The following is a 23,072-nucleotide window of genomic DNA, read 5'->3' as shown; positions in this document are numbered from 1 at the left end:
GGCTCCAGAACCGAGGTTATGAGCAGCCCCAGAGCTGAGCTTGGAGCCTGTCCCTCCCACCGAGAGCCCTGCCCCCACCCTGCCGCCCCTCCGGGTTGGGGGTGTCGGCGCGAACCGAACTCTAACCAGCTGCCTTTCCTGCCGCAGGAAGAGGATCAAAGTTTGGGAGCCTGAACACACTCAAACAGCACTTTGCATTTCCTTCCTGGGCGGCTGGGGTCACAAAGTATGGTCGTGCAGAGCGTAGTGCAGGAACCGGCCCCCCACCCCACCCCCGCGCGCTGCTCCCGGGGCAGAGACGGAGCCGCGGGAGGGCGGGTGGGGCGGAGCGATTGTGACCTGTCCCGTCCCTCCCTCCCGGCTCTGTGATGCTGCAGGGCAGCTGCTGGCCCAGCATGTCTGTCCCCGGCCCCCTCCCTCCCAGTGTCACAACAGCGGAGGCGGCTGTATCTGGAGCAGCTGGGGTGGGCAGGCCCAGCCGGGAGCAAACGGGCTACTGGAGCGGCCGCGATGGTGAGCCTTCGGGGCCGGGGCGCGGGGGGCGCGGGGGAGCGGGGTGGGCGGGGATGGGGAGGGACGACAGTGGGGGCGCCCACCCCAGAGACGCTCTCCTCCGCGGCTGACAGCTAGCGCTTTGGATCCCCGGAGCTCGAAGTCTCCTAGGGGTGTCAGTTCAAGGTCGAGGGGTTCATACCCTCGCGCGGGGCGGGGGCGGGGGGACACCCACCTGGTGCCGGTGGCCTTTTCCTAGAGAGAAAGTAGAGACTGAGGCGAGTTGCGCCTAAAGGGAGATTTGTGCACGCAGGTGAGGGGAAGGGGGCCAGGAGCCGCCGGCGCAGAAGAGGTTAGGTTCTGAGACATCACTGTGGGGCAACTCAGGGACCTGAGTTGGGGAAACGGGCCGGCGGGGTTGGGGGGTAGGCAGGCAGTCCGGGGATTCTCGACGCGGGGGTGGGGGCTGGGCAGGGCACTGGGTCAGGTCCCACCAACCAAGTGTGGCAGAGCCCCAAAGGTCAAGGGACTTAGGGCCACACACCCTACGCTGGGGGCTTCCTTCTCCTTTCCCACCCCGGGCCATCTGGCTTGGGTCTGGGACACTTCCACCTCCACCTCAGCTTCCCAGGCCCTGGCACCTGCTTCCAGCTCCCCAGTTTTTCAAGCGGGTCAAAGCCAGAGAATTTTGGCACACAGGGTTTCAGACCCTGGCCGCGGTGCCCGCCCCATCTGTCTGTCTCCCTCTCCCCTGGGACGGGGATCTTGCTGGAGAGGTGCTCTCCCAGCGCCGCAGTCTCACCATCTGGAGGCCCTCCCCTCGCCCCCTGAGCCCTGGGGTGGGTAAAATTTGCTGCCAGTCCACTTCACCCCAACGTCTCAAAACACAGAGAACCCAGAAATCTGGGGACTATAGGCCCCCCTGTCTGGGGCTCGGGGAGGGTGGCAAGACTGGATGGGGGAGGGGGCAGCGTCAGCTTGACTGGCAGGCCAAGGTCAGGCTGTCCTGGCACTCTTCCTCCCGTGTCAGTGGCCAGTAGGACAGGTGAGAACCTCCCTCCTCCTGATTCTGGAAAGTGCCCAGGGCCCCTGGCTCTGGCCCCAGCTCTGCCGATTCTAGCTCCAGGCCTGCTCCCCAGAGCAGGCTCCTAGGGAATATTGGGATAGTGGCCAGAGGAGTCCACGCCTGCCTGCGGCCAGGGGTCACAGAGGGAGCCCAGAGCCAGGAGTTTCTGGAGTTTTTGGCTCCTGGCTTTGCAGCTAGCTGTGTGATTTCAAGTCACTTAACCTCTCTGAAGTAGTTTTTCTCATCTCAAAAATGAAGAGGGGTTATGGTTCAAATTTTCAAAGCTCTGCCTAGCTTTACTATTTTAACCTTTTCATTGCAGAGAAATCCAAGCATATACAAAATGAGAGCATTATAATGAACCCCTATGTATGCCTCAATCAGTTTCAACAATTATCTACTTAATCTTACTTCATTCGCTCCCCCTCCTCTCCCTCCCTGTTATTCTGAACCACATCCCAGGCAGCTTGCTCAAGATCTGATATTTAATATTTATAATATCCAGCACATAGCTAGTGCTGTGTAATTTTCAGAGTGCTGCCTCTTACATGTTCTAATTCTGACCTCAGAGCCGCAGTGAGTTTTAGAGGGGATCCCAGGACCCAAATCCAGCTCTCCGAACAAACTTCAATGTACCCTCAATAGGCAGGTTTCTGAAAATAGATAGTAAATCAAAAAATGTAAAGCAAAAGCCTTGTTTTAAATGTGCCGAAGAATCTGAAAGATATTTAACTGAAAATCTATGGCTGAATATTTTGGAAAGAGACTCTTTGTTTTGAAACACTGAATTTTGTATAACACGTTCTATTCGGGACATTTATATACACGGGCAGCACTGTCTTGATGGGAAGATGTTTTTTTGGTTGACTATTTCACACTCACAGAACCTCTTTTTTTTTTTGGAGTGTAATTGCTTGTCAATGTTGTGTTAGTCTCAGCTGTACAACAACATGAATCAGCTCTATGCATGCATATATCTCCTCCCTCGTGAGCCTCCCTCCCACCCGTCTTCCGTCCCACCCTCTAGGTCATCACAGAGCTGAGCTCCCTGTGTTATGCAGCTGCCTCCCACTAGCTATCCGCTTTACACCCGGTGGTGCACATACGTCAGTGCTGCTCTCCCAATTTGTCCCATCCTCCCCCCACCCCCATGCCCACATGTCTGTTCTCTGTGTCTGCATCTCTATCCTTACCCTGCAAATAGGTTCACCTGTGCCATTTTTCTAGATTCCATATGTATGCATTAACATACGATATTTGTTTTCCTGACTTATTTCACTCTATGACAGACTGTAGGTTCATCCACATCACTACAAATGACCCAGTTTCAGAACCTCTTTTTAAAATCCCCTTGACTTGTTCCTAAAACCCTAGGATGACACACCTACACATCCGGCCCCAAAGTCCCACCCGTGCAGAAAGGACTTTCCTTCCCCAGTGTCTGGACTCCCCTCTGGAGGGCTGGGACGGCTGCCCATGTCGAGGATGGGCTCGGCATTTCTTAGGTTCTAAGCGAGGATTTTATAACTAACCCTGTAACTGAGCGTCCCAGTCTGCTCCCAGGGTCCCGCTGGCAAGCAGTTCTCCTGGGACCCGAGGCTGTGACACCTGTCTCGGCGTCAGTGACTCCAGGCCTCAGAGAAAGTGTCTGTGGCTCACAGAGGGTGAGGGCACAGCCTGCTCACTGCTCTCCTCCTGGGTAGCAGCTTGCCCGTGCGTTCTGGGGGGGAACTGACATCAGATGGCAACAAAGAGCCTGTCTTCCTGCAGAGCTGGGAGTCTAGAGGGCAGAGTGTTCTGGGGGTGAGATGGACACTGCTTCTGCGTCTGCAGACCTCTGCAGAACCCCCTGTGCAGGTGGTGTGGCTGAGCGCTGCATAGCCCAGGCACATCTTCCAACTCGGCACCTCCGGGGTCTGCAGCCACTGCACTGTTCTCCCTTGCCATCACTAAGTAAGGGTACCCTGAGGTCCCTGGGCACGTCCTCTGGGCAGCGGTGGAGCCCCCAGCCCCCAGGCAGTGTGTCCATAGGAAGCATCCAGGCTTCGGTTGGGCCCACGCAGAGCCCAAGGGTGATGCTCCGTCCTTTCCGAGGGGCATCTCAGGGACCTTGAAAGGAAGAGGGAAAGTTAAAATAATTTTTGAGGAGGAAAGAGCTCATGCGTACAGGGCTAGTGATGGGGTGGGTGGGAGGACGTGGCGCCCTGGGATGGGGTGGACCACTGCTCCTTCCCTTTGGCCACCAGGGACCTACAGTGCTCTTTGTGGTCTTTGAGGCCTATATCCCCCGCTGGCATCTTCGTGTTAGAATTTCTCTGTGATGAGCTGCGTGTAGAAGAGACGGGGAGGACAGTGGGCACCACATGTGGCTGATTAAAGCTTGCTTGTTCTCTCCTGCTCCCGACCTGAGTGTCAGCTGAAGCTCAAGGGCCTTTGGCCTCGTAGTGTCTAAAGGGTCCGGGAGTCTGCGACCAGCCCGGCTGCTCCCCAGGCCTCCTGTGGTACCCTGTTTCTGCCCGGCTGCGGCGCCTGCCATCTGAGACCTCACCTGATGTTAACTGAGGTTGACTCTGTTCCTGCTGTCGCCAGCTTGCTGTCTGTTCTCTGAATCCAAATATGATCTTATTGAAAGATTTTGAGCAGACATAATGCAGCCTCCCAGGAATCATGTTGTTCTTGCTTTAATCATCCCTTGGGAACCCTGGCTCTACTTTTCACCCGTCGTCTCTGACCTGGATCCTGGCATGATTCATCATCCCAGCCTGACAACTGGAAGTACTTGGGCCTAGTAGTAATCTTCCTGAAGGCAACTGTGTGGCTTGACACACAGGTGGTCGGGGTGTGTGGCCTGGTCCCGGGTTTTCACTGGCCGTCACTGCTGGCCTGTGTCAGTTCCCTTCCAAGATAATATGCCAGTTTTACTGGCTTGTGATACTTCAAAACCATTTTTAAAGCTCCAGAGCCTCCTTCTGCAGAGGACTGCAATTAGCGGGTCTGAGTTCTCTGAGAACAAGTGAAAAGGAAATGACTAATATTAAAATAGAAATCGTATTTGGTTGTGTATAAGGTTGACACAAGGAGAGATTTCTGGCAGTGGAGTTATACCAGCACTGTCAAGGTCTGGAGCACATTTTTCCTACTGTTCTGCAGAACTGGGCACCCTCTCCATGGATAACGGTCATGGGCAGACAGCCGCCACCAGCCTACACTTCAGACAGCCTAAACAGTCCATGGGACCTGCTCTAAATTCTTCTGCTCCAAATCCAGCTGAAATGCCCCAGATCCTACCAACCCATCTGAATTCTCCACACAGTCGCAGATAGTCCTCCCCCAGGAAACCAAGCTGGAAGCTGTTTTTTCTTCCCTTAGCGTCCACTGCCATGCAGGCCCTGGCCACCCGCTCCTTGTTAAGTAGAGTGCAGCCCCCCAGCAGGGTTTTCATTCCAATCACCCCTGAATTTATTGAGCACTTGCTGCATTCAAGCCCTTTACTTGATGCTGGGAATCTGGCAAGAAAACAGGGGCTCCTTGCTGTCTACCGGGAAAGTCGAACAGTGAACCGTTAGCTGGGACCGTGCGATGTAGTGCTGAAGGGGAGGTGGCCTGTGCTGGTGTGGGGGCTTCCAGACCTCCAACCGGAGAGGGCGATCAGTAAGCACACTGAAGGTTGAGTAGGAGATGGCCCAGCCCCTCTCGATGCCCTCTTGCTCACATGACTGTAGATCTGCCGCAGGAGCGGGTAGAGCAGGTCACTTCTGTAGTCACCCAGCACTAGGTCTGAGTAGGGGTGTCATACTTCGCTTGCGGAAGGGAGCTCCTGTGTTAAGTCCCTCCATCTCCCTCACCTTCACCCCCTGGGTTGTCGGGCCAAGAGGGGACCCCTTTCCTCTCACAGGGTCCCAAGAGCAGAGAGCTGGCGTCAGCCCTTCGAGTCCAGAGTCAGAATAGAACTGGGGGAGGAACGGTGTGAGAGAGAAAGCTTGAGCTCTGCCGGCCAGAGAGGAAATCTCTGAGCCAACCGTGAGTCTGGAGCAAACACTTGATGTAAATACTGTCTGCCGGGGCAGCACACCCCCCTCCCCCTCAACACACACCAGCCCTGCCCCACCCCTCACCACCCACTTCTCCTTCAGTACACACCAGGCCCGCCCCCATGCCTCAACACACACCAGCCCCCATTCCCGCCCCCAACACACACCAGCACCCTCCCCAGCACACACCAGCCGCCCCCTGCATCCCTGCAGGACACACCGGCCTCTGCCCCACACCCCTCTCCCCACCCCCCCAACACCAGGCCCAGAGCACAGTCTTGGTTCTTCCAGGAAGCGTGGCCTGTTTTCTGAGGTGCCCACACTGAGCCGTTCTCTTCTGGTCTCTCTGCAATGGAACTTTTTCTGGTCTGGAGTGCTGTTGTACAAGCTTTCCTGGGCTCCAGCTGTCAGGCTTGGGCCGTGGTGGGCGTGGGAGCTGCTGTGGGCGTGGTGGACCACTGTGGGCATGGGGGGCCGATGTAGGCCTAGGGGGCTGGTGAGGGCGTGGGGGGGCTGATGATGGCGTGAGGGGGCGTGGCCCCTGGGCCCTGGGGGCTCAGAGTGAGAACCAGGCAAGGGTCCAGGGTGGCGTCCAGGAGAGGACTCTGCAGAGGTCAGAAAGTCTGGATTTCTGCCCAGGCTCTTTCCTTACAGAGCTGTGAAGTTTCCAATCTGTCCTTTACCTGTCTGAGCCTCAGCCTCTTCATCTGTAAAACAAGAGGTGGAAATCGTAATTGATGACCTGTGAGGCTGGCCTGGCTCGAGCTTCTGAAGGCTCTGAGCTCAAAAAACTCCCCCGTTACCTGTCTTGGGCCTGAGAGCCCGCCCCCAAGGCTGTCAGCACTGGACATGCTCCTGGCTTTTCTGTGTAGAACCTCCAGGCAGGAATGAGGGGTGGTGACAAGTAAGAGTGGCTGGAGGAGCAGATGGGATCCTTGTCCCCTCAGGGCAGGTGCAAACGGGGCACAGATGTTAGCACTGGGGGCCTCCCCTAACTTCATTTCACTGGTGATTTCCTTGTGTAACTTTATTTTATTTATTTATTTTGGCTGTGCTGCGTGGTTTGCAGGATCTCAGTTCCCCAACCAGTAATTGGACCCTTGTCCCCAGCAGTGACAGCACCTGAGTCCTAACCACTGGACCGCCAAGGAATTCTCCCTTGTGTAACTTTACAGTTCTTGTTTGCCCAACAAACTGGGCTCTTGGAAATTGTCAGCTGAATGAATGACTAAGTGGACAGGGACAGGACAGGCCTGGCCCTTGTCGATGGGTTGTTATGTTGATGAGCCCTTGTCGATGGCTCCTCACCTGGATCTCACTGTTTCCTTTCTTAAATGTTTGTGTTTTCAGTATGAGAACTGTCAAAACTTTAGAAGAGTATGGCAGTGTATCACCACCCACATATCCGTCATCTAGATTTAATAATTACTCTTTTTCTGCCATGTTTACTTTATCTGCTGTGCTTGAAGTAAACTCAAATGTAGATGTCATAACTTTTTACCCTAAATGCTTCTGTTGTGACTCTAAAAATAAGAGCTTTTTGATACTTAACTACACTTTCATTATCATGCTTAACAACATTAATCAGTTTCTCTATCTGTCCCCTCAAATATTTTGATTTGTTCAAACCAGAATTCAGTTAACATTCACACACTCCATGTGTATGTTATATTTCTTAAGTTCCACTCGATGTGGGTCAGTTCCTCTCTCACCTTTGATTTTCATGAGTTGAGAAGAGCGGGTCAGTTGCTCTGTAGAACTTACCGGCTTGTGGAGTCATGCTTGTAGTGCCTCTTATCCCTGGACCCCTGTGTTTTCTATAAAGTGGCAGCTACCTATAAAGGGTTTAATACATTAAGGCTGAATATTTAAGTTTTTAAAAAGTTTTATTTTTTTATTGGAGTGTAATTGCTTTACAATGTGGTTAGTTTCTGCTGTACAGCAGAGTGAGCCAGCTGTGTGTACACATCTGTCCCCTCCTTCTTGAGCCTCCCTCCCAACCCAGCCCCCGTTCCAGCCCCTGGGTCGTCACAGAGCACCCAGCGGAGCTCCCCGTCTGGTGCAGCAGCTTCCCATTAGCTACCTGTTTTACCCAGGGTGGTATATATGTGTCAGTGCTACTCCATTTGTCCCTTCCTCCCACTCCCCCTCTGTGTCTACAAGTCCATTCTCTTCGTCTGGGTCTCTATTCCTGCCCTGCAAACAGGTTCATCTGTACCATTTTTCTATATTCCATATGTGTGTGTTAATATACAATATTTGTTAAGGCTGATAAGAAGCTTTCCTGGGAGGTGTGTGTGTCCTACTGCATTACATCGGGTTTTCTTGCTGCCGTGGGGTTACGATCCATCCCAGGGTCAGAGATTTCAATCCATCCCAGGGTCAGAGGCCGGTAACCATTGAAGTTAACTTCCCCTTGTGACCTGTAAGTAACAGTGATTCTTTGGCACTCTGTGAATATCTAGTTCTCCTTCAGTCCTTGTCCAAATCAATATATATATTTAGAAACTATCGTATGCAATATTTCTTAGTATATTATTCCTTCCACCCTGACTAGCTCACAGTCTTCTGTTAAAAGAAGCGCTCTCCCTCGTCAAAAGGGCTGTTTGGATAGGTAGATGCGTTTCTCTCCTGTGGGTTTTTTTCCTTAACAACACGAAGGATTTGTGGATTTTTGCGTGTCCATCCTATTTTGGTTGACTACTGCTGTTCCTCTTTCTGACCCATCTTATTTCTGAGTCTGTCTTATGCCTCTAGTTACTCTTGTGAGTTAGTTTAACAGGGAAGCCAGCTCCCTCCTCCTAAGGGCCGTGCCCGTGCATGAGGCTGATTTCTGCTGTGGAGACTGGCATGTTGACTCGCATGAGGTTAAAGAGATGTGAAAACATCCGTGTCCCCACGTTGGTGGTCTTCAGGACCTCAGATCCTTCCGTCTTCTCCTCTCACTTTTGATCTTCCTGAAATACCCCCGCATCCTTCCAGAAAGGCCCAGAGCACCCACAGCGGGTGGGGGAGGGGTGCCTGGAGATGGTTGGGGGCGGGGCCACAGGACAGCATGTGGGACCAGCTCCTTCCAGGCCTCTCCAGGTCCCCTCGCTCACACGTGTTGTCCCCGAGAAGGCCATGGCTTCCTGTGAAAGTGTGGTCCAGTCAGTAGCTGCTGGATTCGGGGGTTCTTGGGGAAGGATCCTGCTTCCTCACGCCTGAATCGAGCCCTAAGATGAAGCCCTTTCATCCTAAGAGGAGCAGTAGCCTGAGGTCTCTGGCTTCCCATGGGTGCATCTTCCAGGTGGAGAGTAAGGCTACAGGGATGAAAATGAGTAATGATGATGCTGAAGACAAGGGTGACCATAGCAGAAATGATCATGGTAACTTGTGCTTTTCACACGCCGGGAGGTTATGTAACTCAGCCCAGCCCACACAGCACAGCTCGTAACTTGAGAGGCAAGATTCGTGCGTAAAGTCCTTTCCTGGCCACCAGGCTCACGGAAACATGGCCGGTTGTATTCCCGGCCAGGCCTCTGTGACGCCCAGAGGCCAAGCAGCACAGAGACCGGCGTGCACGCTGCGCAACAGCGTTAGGGCACTGGGTCCTGATGCCTCCGGCCAGCCCACACACACACCAGGAGAGCCCCAGGGTCCCAGGAGTCCCATGGCCCTCACCCAGCCCTGGTCTCTGGAGGCTGTAACACTGTGTTTGGGTTCCCTGGAGCTGGAAAATGCCAGCTCAGGTCATGGATAAGAATAGAAGGCCACACACCAGGCACATGGTTCCCGGCCCAGCTCTGTCCCGGGCACAGAGGCTCCTGGTGGGGCCAGTACTTCCCTGGAGGGGCGTGGGGGGTGATGGGCACACCGTCCCAGCAGAACCATAACACACTCACACACACTCATGTCTGCACACACATACACACTGCCACTCTCGAACACGCTCGCGATCACACTCTTACAAACATACACCCACACATATATCACCTCGCACATTCAGATACACGCACCCCTCCCCATCCTAAGCTGTTAGTACCAGATCCAGTCGTGTAATTGTGGTTTCACACCAGAGTAACACGGAGAAGGACCCTCTGAAGGTCAGCTTTATTTGGCTCTTGGCCTGCTGGGTGAGGGAGTAGGTTATGGTGGCCACAGAGGGCCTGCCTGTCCCCTCCCAGCCCTTTCCTGCTGATGTGCTGATCCCGTTTTTTAAAAATAAATGTTTATTTCAAATATTTATTTATTTGGCCGTGCCAGGTGTGAGTTGCAGCATGTGGGATCTAGTTCCCCAACCAGGGATTGAACCCAGGCCCCCTCCTTTGGGAGGGCAGCGTCTTAACTGCTGGGACCCACAGGGAAGCCCCTGTATTGACCCTTTCTTGTTCCTACATTTGAACATGAAACAGTAATGACACCCATGATACAGACTCTGAGATACAGTCCTCCCGTGAGTGTTTCTCTGCGATGGGGAGACGTGGAGTGTGTGCGTGAGCATGTGTGCGTGTGTGTGTGAGACAGCGTCTGGGAGACTCTGGCTGAGGGAGGAACATGATCAGTGCACTGGACATGGAGGTGGATTCGAGGATGGATTCTGCTGTTCTCACTGGTTCTTCCTTGGACCGGCTTCACCGGTGCAGGAGTCCGTCCGTGGTTGGGAATTAATCCTGTTTCATCTGTGTGGCTGGCCCTCTCTTTCCTTTTCTTGACACAAAGGATTAACTGTGGAAAGCCACCCTCACAGCAAACCACGGAGCTGGGGTTCTTCTCTGGAACCGAGTCTTGATCCAGATGCGGTGGGGCCAGGAGCCCGCCTGCTGGGCGGGGGCAGGGTGCCCTGCCTGCCTAGTGCCAGGAAGGGACAGGTCCTCAGAGGCGGGGCCTGGGGGTCTGGGCAGAGGTGTGGCCGGCTGGGGTTCTGACTGGCCTGCTCTCTGCCTGCAGCGGGAATGCATATCTGTCCACGTGGGCCAGGCTGGGGTCCAGATCGGCAACGCCTGCTGGGAGCTCTTCTGCCTGGAGCACGGCATCCAGGCCGATGGCACCTTTGGCGCACAGGCCAGCAAGGTCCACGACGATGACTCCTTCACCACGTTCTTCAGCGAGACCGGCAACGGGAAGCACGTGCCCCGGGCCGTCATGGTCGACCTGGAGCCCACAGTGGTGGGTGAGTGTGGGCCAGGGTCCTGCCCAGGAGCAGCATCAGGCTGCAGAGGCCGGGGTCCACCATGGTCTGCTTCAGTCCACCATGGTGCTGCAGTCCACCTTGGTGTCTGGGGAGGCTTGGGAGGCTGACCTCCACGTGGAATGGTGACCCTCCTGATCCCACCCTCACCCCATGTGACTCTTGGTTCCTGGAACCCTCCCTAGTCTCGGGGTCTCAAGTGGGGATCAGAGGTCTCTGCTCCTCCGTTAAAGCTTCATCCTGGTGCTCTCCCCCCAAAACTGCTGAGGCAGACCAAAACTGCCAAGATTGTGCACTAAATACTAAGGATCAAAAGTACCAGTAGTTTCAGAAATTATGAGAAGCCCTCACATAGTCAGTTTCCCAAAGTGTATACTTCCAGTTCTGCAGTGATTGCACTCCGTCCTGGCGGGTCTGGTGTTACCTTGCAGCCTCTCACACATGAGACGAAATAGCAGCAGGCACTTTCTCTTACAGCCCGAGGTTGATGGAGGTTAGAGTGAACCTCGTCTGGATCTTAGGGAAACAGGAGTACTGACTTGTGTTGGGGCAGGATTCTTGTTCTCCCTGCTGCCACCCCCAGCACCCCCGGGTCAGTCCATACGCTTCATCAGCATTTCCTCAGCTTCAAAACCTACTCACCAGCAAAGATGGATGAGACCCCAGGATGTCTGGGCACTGTCTCTAGGGCCACAGACACCAGGCCCTCCACCTTTTGGACACTTGTACAAATACAGAAAGGATAAATGACCTTCCTGGGCCACTGTACCGATGGGTGCTTTCCCTGGAGGAGCCGAGGGGCACAGTAGAGGAGAGGGGATGGCGGTGGGGCCTGAGGCACCCTGGTCTGCTGTGTGTCCACTTTGGTGGACCTAAGAGGTGAGCAGAAAGCCCATGCCGCTGGAACCACTCTCGGGATCTGGCTCTTCTGGAACCTGGAACACAGCTTTGCTTCAAAGTCGTTCTGAAATATCTCTAATGCCTGATGTGTATTGTTGCCTCCGGAGGTGGAGGTTAGGTCTGGGACAATCCCTGGGGAGCCTGGGAGCAGGTCATTCTGAATCTTTCCCTGTGTCCCTGAAGCATCTAGAGGCGAGTAAAGTTGATTATATTCTGGGATAAATTTTGCAGCATGAAGGAAAAACTGGAGGGAAGCCGTGGGGGTCCAGGGGGATGAGGCAGTCAACCTTGGTATCTGCCCAGCTTTGTGAACAAACCCAAGGCTCCCTAAGGTCCTGCCAGCAGAGCAGCTGGCTTCTCACTGCTGCTTGAGTCTCAGGCTTCTGCTCTAGTGGAGCCTGTGTTAGCCTGAAATTCCCTTAGCCTCACAGATGTATTCTGGGGTTTTCTGTTCCACCTCAGTGGAGTTTAGTAGATAAGGGTGTCATGTGTTCTCGTGGAAGCGGGGCATCTCCTCTGGGAACCAGAAAGTAAGACTGATGGTCACCCTCTCTCGGTAGATGAGGTTCGGGCAGGAACCTACCGCCACCTCTTCCATCCAGAGCAGCTGATCACGGGAAAAGAGGATGCAGCTAACAACTACGCCCGGGGCCACTACACGGTGGGCAAGGAGAGCATCGACCTGGTGTTGGACCGCATCCGCAAGCTGGTACGTGTGTGGGGAGCTGGAGAGCCTGCCAACGTCGACAGGCCAGCAGGAGGACGTGGCCCCCGGCTGCAGGATAAACACCTAAGACTTGGGAATTTCTGCTTGTGTTCATAAAAGGCATACGCAGGGCTGGCGCCCCTTCCTCCGCCTGGGCCATGGGGGCTGCTCTCCAGGCTGGTGCCTGGTAGCACGTGCCGATGCTCTGCGGTGGTGCTGGGGAGAAATCCCAGGGGTGAGGAAGGTGGAACTCTTTGCTGGATGGCAGCAACAGGTTAACAAAGCATTTTTTTTGTTTTATTTTGAGCAGGTTGAAAAGGTGAATTTATTTCACTTAACAAAGCATTTAACTTGGAGGAGGAGAGGAAGACTGTTTGATCTATTTCAGCACTTTACAGATGCTATTACAAATGTCACACACGTTCCTTTGTTTAATCCCCTAAACAATGATACAAAGGCGATCTCATGCCTGCACTTTACAGTTGGGGGAACAGAAGGCCAGAGTGGTTCAGTGACTTGGTCTGGGTCCCCCAGCTAGAAAGTGGCTGAGTCAAGGTCTGAACTGGGTTGGTTTGACTGGGAAGCTCAGGGAGTCACTTGTCTACTTGAGCCCCGTTCCTAATCTGTGCAGTGGAGAGGCGAGCTGGATCAGGGGCTCTTGACTTGGGAGTTAAGGGTGCCAAGTTTTCGCTTGTTCACCTTTCCTGTTTAGAGCAGGGTTCGTGGGGGTCATCAGTCCCAAAGTCATCTGCAATCCCCAAAGTTCAGAACATCCAACTGAACAGTCATAGATCACGTCCAGCGGGGAAGTTCCATGACCTACGAATTCTCTTAGTTCTGGTGAGGGCTCACTGTCCTTGCTGAGCACAGTAGGACTTCTCACTGAACCCTCACAGTAACCTTATTTATGAGAGGAATGTGTTTATTGTCCACATTTTAAGAAGAAATGTGAGTCCGGAGGGTTCAGTAACTTGCTCAAATATTTACAGCTGGGAAATGGCAAAGTTGATGTTAAATCTCAGGGTCTCTGACCCATTTATCTCTCTGAAATTGGTACCCTGAGCCACCTTGCAAGGTTGGGCTGGGCTGTATAAGCCTGCGGTTTCCACAGAATCAAACGACAGGGCCAGGGAAATGGGCAAGGAGCTGGGGTCCACACGGGGCAAAGTCCTTAACCACCACGGTTTCGGAACCTTATTCCTGGTCCAAACAGGCCACTGGGCTGGAAGCTTCATGGACCTGGAGGCGAGTGCGTGTTTGCTGCCCTAAATTTTGGCCATCCCTCCCAAAAGCGCTGCGGCTCCTTTGTGTTTTCTGACTTCTTCAAGGACAGTTTGATTTCACCCACTTGAAAATGTTGTGGGATGGAGCGGGCCAACAGCGAGGGCTGCCTGCCGGTGCCCACGCAAGGGTGTCCTCAGAGCTTTGTCCATGTCCTCCTCTCCCAGACAGACGCCTGCTCGGGCCTGCAGGGCTTCCTCATCTTCCACAGTTTCGGGGGCGGCACCGGCTCTGGCTTCACGTCTCTGCTCATGGAGCGGCTCTCCCTGGACTACGGCAAGAAGTCCAAGCTGGAGTTTGCCATCTACCCGGCCCCCCAGGTCTCCACAGCCGTGGTGGAGCCTTACAACTCCATCCTGACCACGCACACGACCCTGGAGCACTCAGACTGCGCCTTCATGGTGGACAACGAGGCCATCTACGATATCTGCCGGCGCAACCTGGACATAGAGCGGCCCACGTACACCAACCTCAACCGGCTCATCAGCCAGATTGTGTCCTCCATCACAGCCTCCCTGCGCTTCGACGGCGCCCTCAATGTGGACCTGACCGAGTTCCAGACCAACCTGGTGCCCTACCCCCGCATCCACTTCCCGCTGGTCACCTATGCGCCCATCATCTCAGCTGAGAAGGCCTACCACGAGCAGCTGTCCGTGGCCGAGATCACCAGCTCCTGCTTTGAGCCCAACAGCCAGATGGTGAAGTGCGACCCTCGCCACGGCAAGTACATGGCCTGCTGCATGCTCTACCGGGGGGACGTGGTGCCCAAGGACGTGAACGTCGCCATTGCCGCCATCAAGACCAAGAGGACAATCCAGTTTGTGGACTGGTGTCCCACGGGCTTCAAGGTGAGAGTGGGGGATGTGATGGAGACAGGCAGCTAGAGAAGCAGAGGGAGACTGAGGATGGGGAGGAAGAGGTGGAGACTGGGGTCCTGGGCTGACACACGTTCCATGGGAGCTTTGGGACAGCACAGAGAGAGGAGCGTAGACCAGTGTAATGCTAATTTCATTCATTCACTCATTTGATCAGGCGCTTGTTTTGGGCCTGGAGAGACTAGGGATTGGGGGTTGGTTACTCGAAGAGGGGAGGGGCAGTATGGCAAAGGGGGAGGGCCCACCGCTCCCACTTGATGATCTGCCAGCATCTCAGAGATCTGGCAGGAGAGAACTAGGCCAGTGTGTGCAAGTGGGGTAACCGGGCAGGGGGGTGGAGTTAGCCCTGATCTGACCATAGAGCAGAGAATGCAGTGACCGGATTATTCAAGTTGCCAGAGAAGAGGTGCAGTTCCCTCCTCTAACAAAGGATGTGTCCGTCTCCCCAGTTTGTTTTGAAAAATTGTTCACCTTGTATGTTTTCATCAATTTAGAGTAAGGATAAGAAATTTTATGGTTATTATATGGCTGTGATTCACCTACATTATGAAGCCCTGATGTTTTCACTAAGCAGGAGTGAGCTGGGAGCCAGCTGTAGGTCTGTTGCCTGTGGGTCAGTGGGGGAATAGAAGACCCCGGCTCTCAGGACCAAGGATGCTCTTGGGAGCCGCCCCTCGAGTTGCCCTGGCTAGACAGGCAACTGCCTCTGCCCAGGGTCTCTCATCAGAGGTCACCATCAGAGCAACTGCCACTGTTCATGTTAGCTAGTCCCCTCAGGCAGGCCTTTAATAATTCAGAGGTTTACCGAACACCAGAAGAGGTTGTGCCAATTGCTGGAGACAGAGATGAGTTAGTCGTCTCAGTTTTCCCTGGTGGGACTTTTGCAAACAAGGCACCGTGTGCCTGGCTCTTGGCTGAGCTGCTGATGGGCGAGTGGTTTCCGCACAGCTCTGCTCCCACCCTCAACCGGAATCCTCTCCTCTGGACTGCATCTGTCCTAACATGGCAGTTCTGGTCACTCTTGTGAAAACATTCACGATCTTACCCCAAGTTGTTGTTATTTTCTCTTTCAAACAGAAACAACAAAACAAGCTAGTAGTAAAATAAATAGACAAAAAAAGGGTGATCAAGAAATTAACAAAAAAGAGATGCCCCCATATTCTCATCCTTTTATTTATTTTTTAAAGTCTTTATTGAATTTGTTACAATACTGCTTCTGTTTTATGTTTCTGGTTTTTTGACCACGAGCCATGTGTGATCTTAGCTCCCCAACCAGGAATCAAACTGGCACCCCCTGCATTGGAAGGCGAAGTCGTAACCACTGGACCAGGAAAGTCCCTCAGCCCTCCACTTTTAGCTGAAGTTTGGGATTATGACCAGAAGGATAAGGCAGTGCTAGACCCTTTAGCGGCTTCTCAGAAAAGCACATGCCATGGGGGTGGATGGTGTTGAACTTCACGCTGTAGCACACTCCCCAGTATGTTCGTCCCCACTGACGAGGGTCCAGGGATACTGCTGTTGAAGAGAGAGCACAGATGACTGGTCCAGTGGCCATGTGATGTGGGACTGCCTCCCTCTCCTCTTTAATCCTCTGCCCCCGTCTCAGCATCACTTCCACCCCATGATGCCGCTTTCGTCTAAGAGGAATGGTAGACCATTCTGGGTTACCCGCCTTGGCTCTGTCGCCTGATGCCACTCCCACCTCTGCCTCTCAAGAGGACTTATACTTTAAAGGTGTGAGTTTAAGAGATTGGCAGTTAAGACCCAGTGGCCCAGGCAGGAGAGGCATTTGGGGACCAGCTCCCGGTTCTCAGTGTCCTGTGAGTATTCTCATAGTGGTCACCTGAGGCCCCTTCCCGGTTCCCAGAGTTCCTGGTTTGGGATGTGTGTGGGAGAAGGGAGATTTCCAGGATGGCAGGCCACCTTCAGAGGGGCTGGATCAGCTTGGCGGGCCCTCCATGCTGCTAGAACTTGGGGAATCCACTTGTCCAGCAAGATTTTTTAACTGACTTTCTTTCTTTTAATTAATTAATTGTGGCTGTGCTGGGACTTCGTTGCTGTCCTCGGGCTTTTCTCTAGTTGCAGTGAGCAGGGGCTACTCTCTAATTGGGGTGCTTGGGCTTCTCATTGCAGCACCTTCTCCTGCTGCAGAGCAGGGGGTCTGTAGCTCAGCCTCAGTAGTTGTGGTGCATGGGCTCAGTTGCCCCGAGGCGTGTGGAATCTTCCCATGTCCCCTGCATTGGCAGGTGGATTCTTAACCCCTGGACCGCCAGGGAAGTCCTTAACTGACTTTCTTAGATTTCCATGCGTTTCCTCCAAGAAGCCTCACACCCCAGAGGCAGAGGGCCTGGTAGACGCAGACACCATCCTCAGAAGCTTTTGTGTCTCTTTATTTATTGCTTGAGAATGTCTCTGTGATCTTTTAAACACCACCCTTCACCCTTGGCGGGGCTTCCCAAGTGGCTCAGTGATAAAGAATCCGCCTGCCAATGCAGGAGACCCAGGTTCGATATCTGGGTTAGGGAGATCCCCTGGAGGAGGAAATGGCTACCCACTCTAGTATTCTTGCCTGGAGAATCCCATGGACAGAGGAGCCTGCAAGGCTACAGTCCATGGTGTTGCAAAGAGTTGGACAGGACTGAGCATGCACTCATGCACGCCAAATTCACCCTTGGCAGAGAAATTGCCCTAAATCTATTGACAGCATAACTAAGAGAAAAACCTGAAATTCTCCTGGAAGGAGTGAATTCACAATAACTTCCATCTCTGGGCACTACACACGCCCCCTGCCTGACCTCTGTTCTGGACCCTCACTTGTCTGCTTACGTCTCCTGGGAGCACTTCTGCCAGCTCTTCCTCTCCCCTCAAATTTCCCCACCCAATCCCGCTTACTTCTGCTTTCTCTTCCACATGCACTTTTACCTGCCCACCCCTCACCTCCTGATCCCCGCTCTTCACATCCAGGCCTGCTGCCCTGTATCCACCCACCCAGTACATGACCAGGGTGCCCAGCTTGAGTTAGCCACTGACCACCATGTCTTGGTCCTCTGTTCCCAGGTGGGCATCAACTACCAGCCCCCCACGGTGGTCCCCGGGGGGGACCTGGCCAAGGTGCAGCGGGCCGTGTGCATGCTGAGCAACACCACGGCCATCGCCGAGGCCTGGGCCCGCCTGGACCACAAGTTCGACCTCATGTACGCCAAGCGCGCCTTTGTACACTGGTACGTCGGAGAGGGGATGGAAGAAGGCGAGTTTTCCGAGGCCCGGGAGGACCTGGCTGCCCTGGAGAAGGATTATGAGGAAGTGGGGACTGATTCATTTGAAGAAGAGAATGAAGGGGAGGAATTTTAAATACAGATGTTCCTCCTGGCTGTGTCTCTTTATTCCTGCTGCCCCCTCCAAGCACGTTAACCCAGCCTGGATCCTGACACCAGTGACCGTGGGTGATGAGCCCACATGGACACTGAGCTCCTCCAGACCCTCATGAGGAGATGGTGGCTTTGTGTCCCCAGAGGAGACCAGAGTCACTGTCTCTAGGTCAGGACGCAGGCCAGCCACACCTGTGTGGAGGCCTAGGCGGGATTTAAGATTCTAGATGCAGCTGGCCCCACCCCAGACACAGCCTCCTATCTGGGAAGCAGGAAGTTGAGACCTGGGCTTTGGGAGGACTCTGGAAAGGGAGTGGCTCTGTGGTCAGGGCTTGAAGAGAAGCTGGGGTGCGTTTCTGCCCTTGCAAACACACAGACAAAGCAGCGGGGTCACCGCAGGCAGTTCGGTGCTGTGATGTGAAAAAAACAGGGATGAAGAAGTTGCAGGGGGAGTCAGAAACGACCTTGTGGAGACCGGGGTGCAGCCCATAGCCGCCCCTGAGGTTCTGGGGTCAGAGGATGCCGGAAGGATGTGTGAAGAGCAGGAGGGAGGCCAGGGCACCCAGAGGATGGAGGGGAGGGATGCGACTGAGCCACGCTGGGTCAGGGGCCATTTGGGCCGGTCCTAGAGAGGAGGTGAAGAACTCAGTTTCCTCTAATTGAAACAGCATTTGGAAGGCTTTATGCAGAATGTCTCCTGTACACATACCCCTTTTCTCTAACCCCCAGCAATCTCAAGGGCGCCTCTTGTTTTATGCATGAAGAAACTGAGGTGTAGAGAGTGCATGTGCTGGAGATGGGGGACCAGAGCCAGAGGCGGGGCTACAGTCTGTTCTCTTGGTTGTCCACTCCGTCTCTACCCTTGGGATTTGAGTCCTGTTCCAACTGCCGCCTCATGAAATGAAGGGTGGGGAGAAGCAAAGCCCATTTATTACAAAAGAGAGGACAAGTTAATGCGTCTTTCCCTAAAGTTGGCAGCTCCAGTAGGATTTGGGGAAAAATCATAAGCCGCCCTGATTAAACTCGTGATGAGACCCCCAGGGTCGGGCCCACAGCAGGTCCCAACTTCACGAAACATACAGCTCAGCGACTGTGCACTTTCCTTGTTTCTATTCTGTATCCCTTGGAAGCCCCAAGAGAAATCGAATGAAACGTCCCAAGGAAAGGAAGATCAGGCAGGAAGTGGTGCTCACCACTCATCAAGAACTGCTTTCAGAGAGACCACCGTGATGGTGCTCTACTGTGACGGAGACCGTGGTGCTGAGGAGGCCAGGGCCGCTCTTGTCTGGACCACCTTGTCTGAGGTCATCCCTCACCAATTCCTGGGGGGCTGCAGGGACCCAGGTCAGGAGCTGTGGCCCATCTCAGGAAGGGGTGTTTTCCACTGCCGGAGGGGAGGGACCTACCCATGAGTTTCAGATGAGCCTCATGTGTGTGACTGTGACCTAATCAGGGAGACAGGAAGAGACCCCCAAGGCCAGAGTTTAGGGGGCAGTTGTGAAAGACACAGAGGGGAAGGGAGGGTGCTGGTGGGGCGAGGGGTTGGTACGTGCTAAGTCGCTTCAGTTGTGTCTGACTCTTTGTGACCCTGTGCACTGTAGCCCGCCAGTCTCCTCTGTCCACGGGATTTTCCTGGCAAGAATACTGGAATGGGTTGCCATTTCCTTTCCAGGGGATCTTCCTGACCCAGGGATGGAACCCATGTCTCCTGCATTGGCAGGCGCGTTCTTTACCACTAGTGCCACCTGGTCATTTGAAAAGAGCCTGATGCTGGGAAAGACTGAGGGCAGGAGGAGAAGGGGACAACAGAGGATGAGATGGTTGGATGGCATCACCAACTCAATGGACATGAGTTTGGGTAAACTCCGGGAGTTGGTGATGGACAGGGAGGCCTGGCATGCTGCAGTCCATGGGGTCTCAAAGAGTCGGACATGACTGAGCGACTGAACTGAACTGAACTGAATGCCACCTGGGAAGCCCAGGTGGGTCAGGGAGAAGTTAGTTTAAATGAGTGTTTCATTGACTCCTGCAGAGGTGACGTTGGAGCTGAGAGGGAGGCAGCCTTTCACTCATCTGGGCAGAGTGTTCTGGGCAGAAGGCACCCCAGTGCACAGGCCCTGAGGCAGGAGGGTGGGGGACCTGAGGGAATGGGAGTGGAAGGACTTGGGAGGAGGGGTCACTCCTGTTACTGTCGTTGTGTCAGGGCCGGGGAGGAGACAGGGATGTCAGGCAGACGTGCCACAGCCGAGAGCTGCCCTGCATCACTTCCTGCTCATGTACTCCACCTCAAGAATGCCCGGCCGGCTGGCCAGCCAATGTGCCCAGGTCCTTGAGCTACAAAGGGCGTTCACTCTGGCCAAACTCATCTGTTTCTTTGATCCTCCCAGTAGCTGTGTGGTAGCGCTGGCCAGCTTATCATTGTGTCCATTCGATGGACAGGGAAACTGAGGCAGGGGTGCACATAGGATGGTGGCAGTGGCTTGCTGAGATCACCTAACTCAGTCATGGTGAAGCTAAACCACACTCATGCTCAAGGAGCTGATTCTCAGGCTGGTCCATCCCCCAGCCTCACCCTAGCATCTGGCCCAGCACCCACAGACCAGCACACAGCCTCCACCAGGAGGTGCCAGCCACCCCCCACCCAGGCTCCAGCCCAAGAAGAATGCAGCCTGACCCTCCCCGTGGGAGCTCTGGTCAGCAGGCCTTGGCAGGAGAGAGGCCGGCTGAGTCAACAAGAGGCTGGCAGGGGCTCAAGCTGCCCACCAAGGTGGAGTCAGGGTCCTAGAGGGGGCAGCCCACTCCCCACCCCTCACTCTCCATGAGACCCTCCCTCCTGCTGCTCACCGGGCCTGTTAACCCCTGCGGGCCTGACAGGGGAATGGCCTGGTGAGAATCATTCGGTCAATCACCCTGCAGGAAGGTGCAGTGGGACCTCGGGTAGTCACTTCACCTCCCTGGGCCCATTTCCTCACCTGTGAGATCCTTTCCTGACCCCTGAGGATGGTGTCAGAGTCTTTATGAAATAATAAACGTTACTCTGCACAAGACCCTGATACTGGCAAAGACTGAAGGCAGGAGGAGAATGGGACAACAGAGGATGAGATGGTTGGATGGCATCACTGACTCAATGGACATGAGTTTGAGTAGGCTCTGGGAGTTGGTGATGGACAAGGAACCCTGGCATGCTTCAGTCCATGGGGTCACCAAGAGTCGGATATGACTGAGTGACTGAACTGAACTCTACACATAGGGCTTCCCAGGTGGCACTAGTGGTAAAGTACCCGCCTGTCAATGCAGGACATGTAAGAGATCCCTGGGTTGGGAAGATCCCCTGGAGGAGGAAATGGTAACCCACTCCAGTCTTCTTGCCTGGAGAATCCGAAAAACTGAGCCGGATCCTTCAATCAGGAGTGGAGCCAGGAGCAGGAATGCAGCCTACATAGAGAAGTACTTCTATCTGGAGAGAGGCTTGGAATGAGGGGAGAGCGCCTCCGGCCTGTGGCCTTGGCTTACCTATCTGTAAAATGGGGCACAGAATTTCTAACTCACAGAGTGCCTTACAATGAGCTAGCAGAGACAAAGTGACTGGCACAAAGTAGGAAGTTTGCTGAGTCATGTCTGACTCTTTGTGACCCCATGGACTGCAGCACGCCAGGCTTCCCTGTCTTTCACTATCTCCCAGTTTGCTCAGATTCACGTGCATTGAGTTGATGATGCTATCTAACCATCTCATTCTCTGCCGCCCTCTTCTCCTTTTGCCTTCAGTCTTCCCCAGCATCAGGGTCTTTTCTAATGAGTCGGCTCATCACATCAGGTGGCCAAAGTATGGGAGTTTCAACTTCAGCGTCAGTCCTTCCAATGAATATTCAGGACTGATTTCCTTTAGGATTGACTGGCTTGATCTCCTTGCAGTCCAAGGGACTCTCAAGAGTCTTCTCCAATACCATAGTTGGAGTGCCTACCCAACTATAGTAGGTAAATGTAGTAGGTGATAAGCACAACACCATATTTGTAGTAGGTACGTACACTATCATGTATTTGTAGATTATCGGGTCTCATCACTGAATAGCGTTCTGTTTTGTAAATACACTGTGTAATGGGCATCCGGGTAGTTCCTGCTTGGGAGCTATTACAGTTACTGCTGCTATGAATATTCATATGCCCTTCTAATAAACATGTTTATGCATGTCTGTTGGATTTGCAGCCAAGAGTCGGCTTGCTTGGTCCTGGGGTTGGCATATGTATAGCCTCAGTAGATCTGCCAAGCAGTCCTGCCACGTGCTTGAGCATTTTCCACTCCCACTGGTGGTGTGTGAGAGGCCCACGTGCTCCTCCCCCACACTCGATGCAGGCAGTTTCATTTTACTCAGTCTATCAGAGGTGAAGTGGAAACCAGTTTTCCGAATGAAATCTCAGTACAAGCCATCCTTTCTAAGATAGATCAAAGGCAAGACATAGTGGAAGCCAATATTATGTACAGGGGGGAGTCTACTGGGATATCTTGCTATTGTTTTAGTTGGTTTTGCTTTATTTTGTACTTTTAGAGGTGATTATGTATTGTTAAATTTAAACTTAAAGCGTATATGTACCCTTGAAAAAAAACTATGAAGCCCTTTCTGCTGGAGGGCAAGCAGCTAAGAGGCAACGCTAAATAAAGAAACCTGGGACTTGCCTGGTGGTCCAGGGGTTAAGACTTCATGTTCTAAATGCCAGGGGCCTGGGTTCAATTCCTGGTCGGGGAACTAAGATCCCGCATGCTGCACAGTGTGGCCAAGAGATACCTTTTTTTTAATTAAAAATAAATAAATAAATGAACTCAGAAATGGAGTAGCTGAGGTGAGCATGGTAGTGGATTTTCCACTTTGGTAGTGGATTATAATTAACCAAGTGAAGAGAAATTCCCTGGTGGTCCAGTGGCTAAGACTGCATGCTTTCACTGCGGAGGGCACAGGTTCAATCTCTAGTCAGGGAACTAAGATCCAACAAGCAGCACAGCGCAGACAAAAAAAAAAAAGAAAACCAACTAAGCATGTGAAGAAGTAACAGTGAAAAAAACAGAATTTAAATGCTATAAGCTCCAACAAAGCAAAAAGAATACGAGCAATAATAACTGGGAAACGGGCAGGAGGGGAGTGAGAGAAAATGTAAAAGAGTGAATTCATCTTTCATTTCAGAGAGCTGAT

At 53.4% G+C, this 23,072-nt stretch overlaps 1 protein-coding gene across 1 annotated transcript; it reads left to right on the top strand.

Moving 5' to 3' along the window:
• Positions 1-356: 356 nt before the first annotated feature.
• Positions 357-17,890, top strand: TUBA8 (tubulin alpha 8). The gene is made up of 5 exons (XM_043441346.1): positions 357-513; positions 10,519-10,741; positions 12,220-12,368; positions 13,814-14,494; positions 17,579-17,890. The coding sequence occupies exons 1-5, from the start codon at positions 511-513 to the stop codon at positions 17,870-17,872; spliced, it is 1,350 nt and encodes a 449-aa protein (XP_043297281.1). The 5' UTR covers positions 357-510; the 3' UTR covers positions 17,873-17,890.
• The last annotated feature ends 5,182 nt before the right edge of the window (positions 17,891-23,072 follow it).

The sequence above is a fragment of the Cervus canadensis genome, chromosome 21 (assembly GCF_019320065.1).
Source record: "Cervus canadensis isolate Bull #8, Minnesota chromosome 21, ASM1932006v1, whole genome shotgun sequence".
Taxonomy (NCBI): domain Eukaryota; kingdom Metazoa; phylum Chordata; class Mammalia; order Artiodactyla; family Cervidae; genus Cervus; species Cervus canadensis.
Note: the sequence above shows the minus strand (reverse complement) of the source record. Positions and strands in the feature narration are given on the sequence as shown.